The sequence below is a fragment of the Aquarana catesbeiana genome, linkage group LG12 (genome assembly GCF_042186555.1).
Source record: "Aquarana catesbeiana isolate 2022-GZ linkage group LG12, ASM4218655v1, whole genome shotgun sequence".
NCBI classification, from domain to species: Eukaryota; Metazoa; Chordata; class Amphibia; order Anura; family Ranidae; genus Aquarana; species Aquarana catesbeiana.
The window spans coordinates 191,037,624-191,052,332 of NC_133335.1; the positions used below are offsets into that span (position 1 = coordinate 191,037,624).

The following is a 14,709-nucleotide window of genomic DNA, read 5'->3' on the forward strand; positions in this document are numbered from 1 at the left end:
AATGGATAAAGTGGTGAATACTTGAAGTTGAGAGTTCTGAGGCCTCCAGCACAAGCAATGAATTCAGAGCATGGAATGCAGACTATGTCCCGCCGCTTTTCAGTCATTAGCGAGCACTCTTTTACAGGTAGCATGGCCGAGCGGTCTAAGGCGCTGGATTAAGGCTCCAGTCTCTTCGGGGGCGTGGGTTCGAATCCCACTGCTGCCAAGCTCTTTTAACAAAATCCCTATCCTCAAGGGCTCAAGCATCTCTGATGTTGCTGCAGTTCCTTGCCCAACACACTGACATCTCAAAGAACACTTACCTCTCTGCTCTAGCAGCATTAGAATAACTGCATTCATTGCATGTTTTGTTTGAGAAGTCTTCCAAAGGGCACACTTCTGGTGACTAGTGAAATGTCATCAACAGTATATAACAAGTCCAACTGAATGTGACTAACTCCTGTAAGCTAGATTCAACACTCCTACTTTAAGTGTAGACAGCAAAAACAAGCAGCAGTAATGAAAAGCTGGCACATTTTGTAGGAGAGTGCCAAGTGAACTTGCCACAGAATGCTGCACCCAAAGTCCACTCTCAAGCGTAAAAGGACCACAACTTGCTGCCTCAGAAAGAGGACAGAAGCACATAAGTTGGCATCTTGGCCATCTGTGTCAAACTTCAACAACCTTTCATAATGGATAAAGTGGTGACTAGGGATGAGCCGAACACCCCCCTGTTCGGTTCGCACCAGAACATGCGAACAGGAAAAAAATTCGTTCGAACACGCGAACACCGTTAAAGTCTATGGGACACGAACATGAATAATCAAAAGTGCTAATTTTAAAGGCTAATATGCAAGTTATTGTCAATAAAAGTGTTTGGGGACCTGGGTCCTGCCCCAGGGGACATGGATCAATGCAAAAAAAAGTTTTAAAAACGGCCGTTTTTTCAGGAGCAGTGATTTTAAAAATGCTTAAAGTCAAACAATAAAAGTGTAATATCCCTTTAAATTTCATACCTGGGGGGTGTCTATAGTATGCCTGTAAAGGGGCGCATGTTTCCCGTGTTTAGAACAGTCTGACAGCAAAATGACATTTTGAAGGAAAAAACTCATTTAAAACTACCGCGGCTATTGCATTGCCGACAATACACATAGAAGTTCATTGATAAAAACGGCATGGGAATTCCCCACAGGGCAACCCCGAACCAAAATTAAAAAAAAAAAATGATGTGGGGGTCCCCCTAAATTCCATACAAGGCCCTTCAGGTCTGGTATGGATATTAAGGGGAACCCCAGCCAAAATTTAAAAAAAAAATTGACGTGGGGTTCCCCCTAAATTCCATACCAGACCCTTCAGGTCTGGTATGGATTTTAAGGGGAACCCCGCGCCAAAAAAAAAAAAAAAAAACGGCGTGGGGTCCCCCTAAAAATCCATACCAGACCCTTATCCGAGCACGCAACCTGGCAGGCCGCAGGAAAAGAGGGGGGGACGAGAGTGCGGCCCCCCCCCCCTCCTGAACCGTACCAGGCCACATGCCCTCAACATTGGGAGGGTGCTTTGGGGTAGCCCCCCAAAGCACCTTGTCCCCATGTTGATGAAGACAAGGGCCTCATCCTCACAACCGTGGCCGGTGGTTGTGGGGGTCTGCGGGCGGGGGGCTTATCGGAATCTGGAAGCCCCCTTTACCAAGGGGACCCCCAGATCCCGGCCCCCCCCCTGTGTGAAATGGTAAGGGGTTACTTACCCCTACCATTTCACTAAAAAACTGTCAAAAATGTTAAAAATGACAAGAGACAGTTTTTGACAATTCCTTTATTTAAATGCTTCTTCTTTCTTCCTTCATCTTCTTCTTCTTCTGGTTCTTCTGGCTCTTCTGGTTCTTCCTCCGGCGTTCTCGTCCAGCATCTCCTCCGCGGCGTCTTCTATCTTCTTCTCCTCGGGCCGCTCCGCACCCATGGCATGAGGGGGGAGGCTCCCGCTCTTCTCTTCATCTTCTTCTTCATCTTCATCTTCTTCTTCATCTTCTTCTTCTTCTTCTTCTTCTCTTCTTCATCTCTTCTTCCTTCTTCATTTCTTCTGCGGGCCGCTCCGCATCCATGCATGGAGGGAGGCTCCCGCTGTGTGACGGCGTCTCTTCGTCTGACGGTTCTTAAATAACGGGGGGCGGGGCCACCCGGTGACCCCGCCCCCCTCTGACGCACGGGACATGACGGGACTTCCCTGTGGCATTCCCCGTGACGTCACAGGGAAGTCCCGTCAATTCACCGTGCGTCAGAGGGGGGGGCGGGGTCACCGGATGGCCCCGCCCCCCGTTATTTAAGAACCGTCAGACGAAGAGACGCCGTCACACAGCGGGAGCCTCCCTCCATGCATGGATGCGGAGCGGCCCGCAGAAGAAATGAAGAAGGAAGAAGAGATGAAGAAGAGAAGAAGAAGAAGAAGATGAAGAAGAAGATGAAGATGAAGAAGAAGATGAAGAGAAGAGCGGGAGCCTCCCCCCTCATGCCATGGGTGCGGAGCGGCCCGAGGAGAAGAAGATAGAAGACGCCGCGGAGGAGATGCTGGACGAGAACGCCGGAGGAAGAACCAGAAGAGCCAGAAGAACCAGAAGAAGAAGAAGATGAAGGAAGAAAGAAGAAGCATTTAAATAAAGGAATTGTCAAAAACTGTCTCTTGTCATTTTTAACATTTTTGACAGTTTTTTAGTGAAATGGTAGGGGTAAGTAACCCCTTACCATTTCACACAGGGGGGGGGCCGGGATCTGGGGGTCCCCTTGGTAAAGGGGGCTTCCAGATTCCGATAAGCCCCCCGCCCGCAGACCCCCACAACCACCGGCCACGGTTGTGGGGATGAGGCCCTTGTCTTCATCAACATGGGGACAAGGTGCTTTGGGGGGCTACCCCAAAGCACCCTCCCAATGTTGAGGGCATGTGGCCTGGTACGGTTCAGGAGGGGGGGGGGGCCGCACTCTCGTCCCCCCCTCTTTTCCTGCGGCCTGCCAGGTTGCGTGCTCGGATAAGGGTCTGGTATGGATTTTTAGGGGGACCCCACGCCGTTTTTTTTTTTTTTTTTTGGCGCGGGGTTCCCCTTAAAATCCATACCAGACCTGAAGGGTCTGGTATGGAATTTAGGGGGAACCCCACGTCAATTTTTTTTTTAAATTTTGGCTGGGGTTCCCCTTAATATCCATACCAGACCCGAAGGGCCTTGTATGGAATTTAGGGGGACCCCCACATCATTTTTTTTTTTTAATTTTGGTTCGGGGTTGCCCTGTGGGGAATTCCCATGCCGTTTTTATCAATGAACTTCTATGTGTATTGTCGGCAATGCAATAGCCGCGGTAGTTTTAAATGAGTTTTTTCCTTCAAAATGTCATTTTGCTGTCAGACTGTTCTAAACACGGGAAACATGCGCCCCTTTACAGGCATACTATAGACACCCCCCAGGTACGAAATTTAAAGGGATATTACACTTTTATTGTTTGACTTTAAGCATTAATAAAATCACTGCTCCTGAAAAAACGTCCGTTTTTAAAACTTTTTTTTGCATTGATCCATGTCCCCTGGGGCAGGACCCAGGTCCCCAAACACTTTTTATGACAATAACTTGCATATAAGCCTTTAAAATTAGCACTTTTGATTTCTCCCATAGACTTTTAAAGGGTGTTCCGCGGCATTCGAATTTGCCGCGAACACCCCAAATTGTTCGCTGTTCGGCGAACTTGCGAACAGCCAATGTTCGAGTAGAACATGAGTTCGACTCGAACTCGAAGCTCATCCCTAGTGGTGACCACTTGGAGTGGAGAGATCTGAGGCCTCCAGCACAAGCAATGAATGCAGAACATCGGACAGCAGAAAGCCACAGGGTACACATGCCTGAGACCATAAAGATCAAGCGCACGGATGGCCCGTACGGGGATCGAACCCGCGACCTTGGCGTTATTAGCACCACGCTCTAACCAACTGAGCTAACCGGCCAATATGCGACAGCCCAGCTGGGGCTGTGTCTTTCTTAGCCATCCCAGGCTCTCATTAAAGACAAGCTGCAGGAATTCCAGGTGTGCTATATCTATGCCACGGCCTCATCAATCCATGGAATGTAGAATATGTCCCTCCACCTTTTAATGGTTAGCGAGCACTCTTTTGTAGGTAGCATGGCCGAGCGGTCTAAGGTGCTGGATTTAGGCTCCAGTCTCTTTGGGGGCGTGGGTTCGAATCCCACTGCTGCCAAGCTCTTTTAACAAATGCCTATCCTCGAGGGCTCAAGCGTCTATGAAGTTTCTGCTGCACTTTGCTGGCGTTCCTTGCTCTACACACTGGAATCTCAGAAAAGCAGCATTAGGAAATTGCATGTTTTGGTTGAGAAGTCTTCCAAAGGGCACACTTCTGATGAGATGACTAGTGAAATGTCGTCAACGTTACAAAACAAGTCCAACTCAATGTGACTACCTCCTGTAAGCTAGATACCACGTTCACACTTTAAGTGTGGACACCAAAAAACAAGCAGCACTAATGAAAAGCTGGCACACTTTTCAGCAGAGTGCCAAGTGAACTAAGTGCCAGAATGCTGCACCCAAAGTCCACTCTCAAGCGTAAAGTGACCACAATCTGCAGCCTCAGAAAGAGGACTGAAGCACATAAGTTGGCATCTTGGCCATCTGTGTCAAACTTCAACAACCTTTCATAATGGATAAAGTGGTGAATACTTGAAGTTGAGAGTTCTGAGGCCTCCAGCACAAGCAATGAATTCAGAGCATGGAATGCAGACTATGTCTCGCCGCTTTTCAGTCATTAGCGAGCACTCTTTTACAGGTAGCATGGCCGAGCGGTCTAAGGCGCTGGATTAAGGCTCCAGTCTCTTCGGGGGCGTGGGTTCGAATCCCACTGCTGCCAAGCTCTTTTAACAAAATCCCTATCCTCAAGGGCTCAAGCATCTCTGATGTTGCTGCAGTTCCTTGCCCAACACACTGGAATCTCAAAGAACACTTACCTCTCTGCTCTAGCAGCATTAGAATAACTGCATTCATTGCATGTTTTGTTTGAGAAGTCTTCCAAAGGGCACACTTCTGGTGACTAGTGAAATGTCATCAACAGTATATAACAAGTCCAACTGAATGTGACTAACTCCTGTAAGCTAGATTCAACACTCCTACTTTAAGTGTAGACAGCAAAAACAAGCAGCAGTAATGAAAAGCTGGCACATTTTGTAGGAGAGTGCCAAGTGAACTTGCCACAGAATGCTGCACCCAAAGTCCACTCTCAAGCGTAAAAGGACCACAACTTGCTTCCTCAGAAAGAGGACAGAAGCACATAAGTTGGCATCTTGGCCATCTGTGTCAAACTTCAACAACCTTTCATAATGGATAAAGTGGTGACCACTTGGAGTGGAGAGATCTGAGGCCTCCAGCACAAGCAATGAATGCAGAACATCGGACTGCTGAACATCCATACTGCTACTACTGCTGGGGCTGTGACTAGATCAGTCCTTTGATTTTTATGTGATCAGCTGTTTTTGTTGAGGCCACCTCTTAAACAAAGCCACACTCTCACAGACAGTATTTTTTTGCATGAATGTTTTCCACTACTAGAGTGGAAAGCGCTATTTCAATTGTCTTTGAGGGCAGCTGTGTTAATAACAAGTTCACTTTAAGGGGAAAGAACACTCAGAGTGATTTGGGTTGGCTGTGGGCTCCGTTGTTGACCATAGTAGAACAAATGATGATCCCATACTTAGGCCCCTTTCACATGGGCTATCCGATCAGGTCCGCCAGTCAGGTTTTCAAGCGGACCTGAACGGACTCTCCATTCACTCCTATGGAGCGACAGATGTCAGCGGAGACATGTCCACTGACAGCCGCTGCTACCCGATCCTGTCCGTGAAATCCAGACGGATGGTGACCCGTTTTTTCCATCCGTCTGGTGGATCGGATTGGATGAAAACGGACAGGCGGTCCATTTTCGTCCAATCTCCACATAGAGGGGAGCGGGGCTCTGACAGGTCCCTCTCTGCACAGTGAGCGGAGACGGACGTGGGGCCACGTCCATCTCCGCTCACTGTGCAGAGAGGGACCTGTCAGAGCCCCGCTCCCCTCTATGTGGAGATTGGACGAAAATGGACCGCCTGTCCGTTTTCATCCAATCCGATCCGCCAGACGGATGGAAAAAACGGGTCACCATCCGTCTGGATTTCACGGACAGGATCGGGTAGCAGCGGCTGTCAGTGGACATGTCTCCGCTGACATCTGTCGCTCCATAGGAGTGAATGGAGAGTCCGTTCAGGTCCGCTTGAAAACCTGACTGGCGGACCTGATCGGATAGCCGGACATCTAATGTCCGCCTTGCTGGTGTAAATGACACAATCATACGTAGAACATTATAACACTATCCGCATGCTTACAGTTCAACAGTAAACTCTCTTGCCGTTATTCTGATTGGTTGGCTCTTACAAGCTGTGATTGGAAGATATGCTGGTATTGCCGCCCTTATTTTTCTGGCATTGGCCGTATGATAGAACGCGATAGTGATTGGTTTGGGTGAAGGGGTTGGTTAGGGGAAACCGGAAGAGCCCGGCAGGTGAAAGATGGCCGGTGTGTGGGCGCTGTTAGTATGTGCGGTGCTGGTGTGCGGGGCGGAGGGTGTGAAGGCCGATGATTCCTTCCAAGAGGAGCTCCTCCTCACCCCCCTCCGCTCTGGAGATATCGCCGCCACCTTCCAGTTCAGAACCCGCCTGGACTCCGACCTGAGGAGGGAGAGAGGTGAGAAAGACCGGAGCACACTGACATCATCATCGCGCTGTACATGACGGCTCGGGTCACACCTAATCCGGCCGCGGATTGCACAGCAACGCTGTCCGTCTATGTTGTCCTTTTTCAGGGCTGAATCTTGGCACAATCTTTGCCTGAATTCTGCACTGAAACGGAGGCAAAGACGCCCAGCGAGTGTGTGCAGTGCTCTCCGCCGCTCCCGCCACACATGGCCGCTTCCCCACCTTTCACTGACCTATGGAGCCAGGAGCCCTGGAAGGGCTATCAGTGTGTGATAAGAACAGGGGCTTAGATTGTAAATACATGTATGTAATCTGCAGAGCCCCATCATGACACCCCCAGTGTTTTCTGTAGTCCCTTACTATGATTTACGAGTCTCCACAGTGGAAGCACATGAGGCATTTTGATGGATAAGTAGCCCAGCAGCTTACATATGTATTTACCAATGTGTGTGATCTAAACCACAACCCTTGTTTTTAACACAGATTGTTAGACGGGTCAGTTTAGTTGGTTGTAGGCTGGTCGGTACATTGAGCTTGGAAATGTCTCTGACTTTGATGTACGCTGACCTCATCGCCACGCTGTACACTAACACCATTATCATACCGTACACTGTCCTCAACACCACGCTGTACACTGACACCATTATCATACTGTACACAGAAATCATTATTACACTGACATCATCGCCACACTGTCAACACTACGCTGTACACTGACATCATTATTATACTGTACACTGACATCATTATTATACTGTACACTGACATCATCGCCACGCTGTACACTGAAACACTGTATTGTACACTGTCCTCAACACTACGCTGTACATTGACATCATCATCACACTGTACACTGACATCATCACGCTGTACACTGACCTACTGTACACTGACATCGTCGCCACGCTGTCCGCCACGCTGTCCGCCACGCTGTACACTGACATCGCCGCCACGCTGTACACTGACATCGCCGCCACGCTGTACACTGACATCGCCATCACGCTGTACACTGACATCGCCATCACGCTGTACACTGACATCGCCATCACGCTGTACACTGACATCGCCATCACGCTGTACACTGACATCGCCATCACGCTGTACACTGACATCGCCATCACGCTGTACACTGACCTACTGTACTCTGACATCATCGCCACGCTGTACTCTGACCTGCTGTACTCTGACATCATCGCCACGCTGTACTCTGACCTGCTGTACTCTGACATCATCGCCACGCTGTACTCTGACATCATCGCCACGCTGTACTCTGACATCATCGCCACGCTGTACTCTGACATCATCGCCACGCTGTACTCTGACATCATCGCCACGCTGTACTCTGACATCATTCTCATATTGTAAACTAATCTCATCACTGTACCATACATTGACACCAATGATGGGCACTATTCCTCCTACTGATTACAGGTGCTCTGTAATTTTTTATTTTTTCCCTCCCACCAAGCTTGAGGCATTGTTTACTGAAACCATGTAATTTCCTACTCCCACTGACCACAGTCTGGCCCCTCTTAAGGTGTGTGGGAGAAAGGAGGCGCATGATCTAACGCATGAATCAAGTTGATAAATAATAATAATAATAATTCTAAACGAATGACTACAACGAAAATTACTACGTGTTCATAAAAACAGGTTACAATACTCTCATTTGATAAAATAGTGGAAATTATTATAAAACCCATGCAAGGGTATAGGCTGAATCAATGGCTAACGCGTTTTGAGGGGATTCCTCTTCATCAGAGCCTTGGAAGCCAAAAAATGGTCTGTATCTTGTGGTAGGTTTTTATGGAGTGATGACTGTGTCGGAGATGTATCACAAGACAGATGGTTTGTTTCTTTATGTGAATTCTTCTCTGTTCTAGTGCTGGTCCCATCCACATCACAACGCTCTCAGCTCCGTACGGTGTGTACAGTAATTGTAGTTCATTAGTTGTTAATGTTGGTCATCTGGACCTGCACACCGGCTGGTGAAGGAGTTGCAGCTTGTGTAAAGTGGCTACAGGTCTGAATCGATCGTTGGCTGACCCTGCGATCCTCCTGCCAGAGTGCTGTAGTGTGCTGAATACAACCATGTGATGGTCTCCAGCTGACCTGTAGCCACCGCTGTATGGTCACTGCTGATAGACATCACTGCCTTTCAGGACTAAGTGACAGGTTCTAATAAAAAAAATTGTAGCTGCCGCCATTTTATTCTTCAGGGTCTCTGCTTTCAGAAAATATAGAAGTGTTTTTAAAGTAATTTTTTAGTAAAAATGCAGATTTTAACGAGTTAAAAAAATCGCCCCAATAGACAAGTGGTTAATTTCAAATATTGTTGTGTGTGGTTTTTTTATTTATTTTTTTTTTTTTTGTTTTTTTTTTTTTTTCAAGTATTAGGTGTACTCGATTCTAATATTGACTTGTCTTATACCTCCCTTTCTATTTCCCAGTTTCTCACTACAGATTATTTCCCAAAGTTCTGGGCCAAGTGATCTCCAAATACTCCATCCAGGAGCTGCACTTGTCGTTCACGCAGGGGTTCTGGCGCACAAGATCCTGGGGTCAGCCTCTTCTGCAGGCCCCCGCCGGGGCTGAGCTCTGGGTTTGGTTCCAGGACACTGTCACAGAGTAAGACCTTCTTCTTTTTTTTTTTTTTTTTTTTCCTTCCTATTGAAAGTGCATTTTTATTGGTGTGAATCTGGTTTATACTGCTCCATAGTGATCTTTTGTGGCATGCCACACCCAACACATGTATGCATTTTGGGTCTATGACATGGGATTGGTGCTCAGGGTCCATGCCACATTGTTTTCCCAGCCTCTCATCCTTGCAAATATCCCACATTCGTTTTCAGTTTAATATGGGGAAAACTTTTATTCTAAAAAAAAAAACAAGGCAGGGTTCAGGAGTATGTAATAGAATGGGAAGGTTCAGGAGTTCGCTATGCACAGGATGCAGAGTTCAGGAGTGTGTTAAACGGTGTAAGGGTCCTGGAGCGTGCTGTCGCCGGGGGGGGGGGGGGGGCAGGGTCCTGGAGCGTGCTGTCTCCCGGGGGGGGGGGGGGGGGGCAGGGTCCTGGAGCGTGCTGTCTCCCGGGGGGGGGCAGGTTCCTGGAGCGTGCTGTCTCCCGGGGGGGGGGGGGGGGGGGGGGCAGGGTCCTGGAGCGTGCTGTCCCCTGGGGGGGGGGGCAGGGTCCTGGAGCGTGCTGTCGCCCGGGGGGGGGGCAGGGTCCTGGAGCGTGCTGTCGCCCCTGGGGGGGGGGGGGGGGGCAGGGTCCTGGAGCGTGCTGTCGCCCCTGGGGGGGGGGGGGGGGGGACAGGGTCCTGGAGCGTGCTGTCCCCTGGGGGGGGGGCAGGGTCCTGGAGCGTGCTGTCGCCCGGGGGGGGGGGGCAGGGTCCTGGAGCGTGCTGTCGCCCCTGGGGGGGGGGGGGGGGGGGCAGGGTCCTGGAGCGTGCTGTCGCCCCTGGGGGGGGGGGGGGGGGGGGGGCAGGGTCCTGGAGCGTGCTGTCGCCCCTGGGGTGGGGGCAGGGTCCTGGAGCGTGCTGTCGCCCCTGGGGGGGGGGGGGGGGGGACAGGGTCCTGGAGCGTGCTGTCGCCCCTGGGGGGGGGGGGGCAGGGTCCTGGAGCGTGCTGTCGCCCCTGGGGGGGCAGGGTCCTGGAGCGTGCTGTCGCCCCTGGGGGGGGGGGGCAGGGTCCTGGAGCGTGCTATCGCCCGGGGGGGGGCAGGGTCCTGGAGCGTGCTGTCACCCGGGGGGGCAGGGTCCTGGAGCGTGCTGTCACCCGGGTGGGGAGCAGGCTTTAGGAGTGTGTTACACAGTGCGACTATTCTGCAGTGCTTTACGCATAGGGTGCAGGGTTCTGCAGTGCATCTGCATCCCCCATCACATCTCACTTTTGCACAATTGTGGTCCATTGAAAACTACAGTTCCTCTGCCACTTTGTTGGGGTTTTTTTTTTTTTTTTTTTTCACAAGTCTCTGTGAATTAATGATGTCTTTGTAGGTGGAGCCATGCACAGCGGCTTCAAATTTGTAGGAGCTGGGAAGAGAAAACCCCTCAATTCTGTAAGGGGTTATGGTTTGAGGGTGAGGGGGTGTTGTGTTTATGCTGACCATGTTACAGCCTGACTATAGATGTAACATAAACATGGTCAGAAAGATAGAACTCGTCTTTTGGGGGATAAAAGGTTCCAACACCTTCCCCCAATGTCAGGTTTTACTGATCTCTCTGCTCCATTAGAGAGATATTCCTTCACTTCCTGTTCTGGGGACAACCTTTTATCATACAGGAAGTAACGGGAAAATCTTCAGCAGGGAAAGAAACAATATAAAGCTGACAGGGGTCCTATTAGCCTGCTACTTGGTTATACTAAAAACATGTATTTTAATAGAAATAGGTTCTACTTACCTACTCCTGTGGAACAATATTAAACAGGAAGATCATTTACCTCCTCTTCTGGCAGTCCCCGCCAGCGCTATCAGCTCCTTCTTTCTTTGGTTACCTCCTGTGTAAATGGAGGGGCCTGTGCGTGTGAGCTCTCATTGGGTCTCGAGCCGGGTTGTGGAATGTGTGCGCCTGCAGACGCACACGGCGCCAGTAAGCCACATCCCTGCTTCCCGCCTCAGATGAGTTTGACTGACGGCAGAAGGAATCTTTGGCTGCACTGTAGCAGTGACATTGAAACAGGTATGTGTTTATTGATACCAAAATTGCATCTCCTATGGGACTTTACTGCAGCCAAGAAATATTTGATCCAAAAATTAAAATGCTAAAGCTTTATTGTACAAAATAAATAAAAATTAGTCTATACATAAAAACTGCTATGGTCTTTAACTATGCAATGTCAATTTTTCCCCCAACGGGAATTGATCATAACATACACCTACATCAATAGTTTGATTGTAGTCATTCCTTCTTCTCAGGGGATATCAGTTGGAACATGCCTAAATATACAAATAATAGTGGAGAGTATATAGGCCCAATATATGTACAATATTGACAATAATTGAAAGCGGTGTAAATATTGTACATATATTAGGCCTATATACTCTCCACTATTATTTGTATATTTAGGCATGCTTCACCTGAAACCCCCGCAGGAAGAATGACTACAATCAAAACGCTTTGGTAAAATTTGGTGGCAAGCCAACTTATCAGTTTATGTATGGTGTATATTATCAATCCCCGTTGGGATAAAAATTGATGACATTGCATAGCTAAAGACCATAGCAGTTTTTATGCATAAAATCATTTTAATCTATTTTTTACAATAAAGTTTTTTGCATTTTAATAGTTTTTATTCATTTTTCTTGGCTGCAGCAAAGTCCCATGGGAGATGCAATTTTTCTATATAATATAAAGAGACAGAACAGCCGTTAACCCATGATATTCTCGCCTAGGACAGGTAATATTGTGTTTTTTATTTTATTTTTTTTTTAAACCTTAATGCATTCTGTGTATTAGGTTAACAAAAAAGAAAAAAAAAAAAAGTTTTTAGACTTCAGAACTACTTTAACCTAAAAAAATGAATTTTTGCTTCTGTTTGTGTTGCTATTAGAGAGCTTCTTGGCTTTCTGTCTGCGGTAAAGGTTGTCCCCGGAACAGGAAGTGAGGATAAATCTCTTTAATGGAGTCCCAGATAGCAGAAAAACCTGACAGGGATTGTAACTTTTCCCATTCTATCCAAAACGAAAAACAGTTTTGGGTATAGATGCACTTTAACCCCTTCACGCCGGCATAACGCAAATATGCGGCCTTCGGCTTGAAGGGGTTGTACCGGGGTGATGCATGCGCCTGCACGCATCACCCCGGTGCCGTTTTTCAGAGCCGATTGTCGGCTTTCTTGTGATGACAACAGCTGTTATCCCAAGCAGCGGGAGGGCAAGTTCCCCCTAGCCGGCACGTCCGCCGGATACCTGACTGAAGCCGCTATCTTATTTGATCGGGTCTCGGACCTAGTAACCTGAAAGCGATGTCATGACATCACTTTGGGTTTACAGAGGACATAAAGGCACCAAATTAAAAAAAAAAAAAAAAAAAGACGGCATTCATTTCAGCCAAACTTGACGTTTTTGAATGCTTTTAAATGCAAAGGAGGGATTTGAGGGTCCCATATAGACCCCAGATCTCTTCATAAAGAGTACCTGGCACTGCCTATTACTGTCACAAGGGATGTTTACATTCCTCGTCACAGCAATACATTTTTTTTTTTTTTTTTTAAAGGAACAGTGTAAAAATAAAAAAATAAAGTGGATAAGGGAAAAAAATGTATTCAAATTTTTTTATTTTTTTTTTTGAAAAAGCGCCCCATCCCTTGCGCGTAGAAGCAAACTCATACATAAGTTGTGTCTGCAAATGTAAACAGTGCTCAAACAATGCATGTGAGGTATCGCTGCAATCGTTAGAGCGAGAGCAATAATTCTAGCACAAGACCTCCTCTGTAACTCTAAACTAGTAAAAAGGAAGAAACCGCTGCACTCCAAGATGATAAATATGAGTCCTTTATTGATACATCTAAGTGACACACCACAGGAAAAACGACAATCAAGGCAGACATGTTTCACACAGAATCATGTGCTTCATCATTGCTCTGATTAGCAATTGGCAATGATTAGCACTTGGATCAATAAAAGACTCATATTCATCATCTTGGAGTACAGCCATTTCTTCCTTTTTGCAGTTTGTATGGCAGGCAAGCAGTGGCTAGCACCCTTGAGAGGAGTCTTTCAATTCACTTAACTCCTCTATTTATCTGGATCCACCCACCTGAGCGTTGTGTTTTGTTTCATTCTAAACTGGTAACCGTTAATTTTTAAAAGCGCCGCCTAATGGAGATTTTTAGGTACCGTCGTTTGTCGCAGTTTCATGAGTAGGCGCAAATTTAAAGCGTGACATGTTGGGTATCTATTTACTCGGCGTAACATAATCTTTTACAATATACAAAAAAATTGGGCTAACTTTACTGTTTGCTCTGTAAATAGAGTGTGACATAAAATATTGTAACAACCACCATTTTATTCTCTAGGTGTGTATATGTGTATATATAGATAGAGATATAGATGTATAATAGAGAGAGAGAGATTTTATATATCAATGTATGTTTGGTGGTTCTAAGTAATTTTCTAGCAAAAATACAGTTTTTTAACTTGTAAGCAACAAATGTCAGAAAAAGGCTTGGTCTTCAAGTGGTTAAGGCTGAAGGTTTTTCTACCTTTATGCACTGAGACTCGCTGTCCTGCCACAAAGAAAACACTAGTGTCCATGAAATGGGAGACTGATCTGTGTAAGCGGGGTTCACCTATGGCAGGCTCTTCTGGGTTAGGAGGGAAACAGAGTGACAGAGATGAATTTAAAACTGTGATGCTCCTCTTTTCACCATCTGTCACAGGCTGGGACTGGGTCTAGAATGACCTGGGCTCAGAGGAAGTGGATTGAATGATGCTGGTCATCAGACTGAGGGCATCTAGCAGTTAGAGCTGTACGATTAATCAATAAAAAAACGTGATCTCGATTCAACCCCCCTCACGATCTAAATCCGGAATTTCCACAATTCATTCATGTAACAAGTCTGCAGAGCTTTTCTTTGCTCACTCACAGCTGTCAAAAAACTTAGCAGGGACCTGTCGAGATTCGAATCATGTATGGGCAGGCTGAATGTACACAAGCTGATCGATTGATCAACTTGGGTACAACCAGCCCGTTATATTTTACGTGCAATTATTGCTAGCAGCTGTATAGCCACTAGTAGTAATCGCTGTCTTCTGGAGAGGGTGGGATCCTTCTCCCCACCACCATCAACCGTGACTGTGGCTTCATCTGTAGCTGGCAAGATCCCCAATTAAAAATAAAGGGGGGGGGGGGGGTAGGACAAGATATTTTATCCACCCCATCTAACTGGTATTTGCTATAATATTTTTTTTTTTCTTGGGTTTTCATTCACCTTTCAACATGTCACTTCTTAATTT

General features: G+C 47.3%; 1 protein-coding gene and 4 non-coding genes across 5 annotated transcripts in view; 4 read left to right on the plus strand and 1 right to left on the minus strand.

The window, feature by feature from the left end:
- The first annotated feature begins 126 nt into the window (after window positions 1–126).
- Window positions 127–208, plus strand: TRNAL-AAG (transfer RNA leucine (anticodon AAG)). The gene has a single exon. It is a non-coding gene; the product is annotated as a tRNA-Leu (tRNA).
- A 3,678-nt stretch (window positions 209–3,886) lies between these two features.
- TRNAI-AAU (transfer RNA isoleucine (anticodon AAU)) lies at window positions 3,887–3,960 on the minus strand. The gene has a single exon. It is a non-coding gene; the product is annotated as a tRNA-Ile (tRNA).
- A 170-nt stretch (window positions 3,961–4,130) lies between these two features.
- On the plus strand, window positions 4,131–4,212 carry TRNAL-UAG (transfer RNA leucine (anticodon UAG)). The gene has a single exon. It is a non-coding gene; the product is annotated as a tRNA-Leu (tRNA).
- A 581-nt stretch (window positions 4,213–4,793) lies between these two features.
- On the plus strand, window positions 4,794–4,875 carry TRNAL-AAG (transfer RNA leucine (anticodon AAG)). The gene has a single exon. It is a non-coding gene; the product is annotated as a tRNA-Leu (tRNA).
- Window positions 4,876–6,552: 1,677 nt separating this feature from the next.
- Window positions 6,553–14,709, plus strand: part of PIGT (phosphatidylinositol glycan anchor biosynthesis class T) — a 58,168-nt gene continuing 50,011 nt past the window's right edge. Inside the window, exons 1-2 of the mRNA XM_073606341.1 lie at window positions 6,553–6,737; window positions 9,199–9,376. Of these exons, the coding sequence (XP_073462442.1) occupies window positions 6,563–6,737; window positions 9,199–9,376 (353 nt within the window). The 5' untranslated portion in view covers window positions 6,553–6,562. The remainder of the gene's footprint in view (window positions 6,738–9,198; window positions 9,377–14,709) is intronic.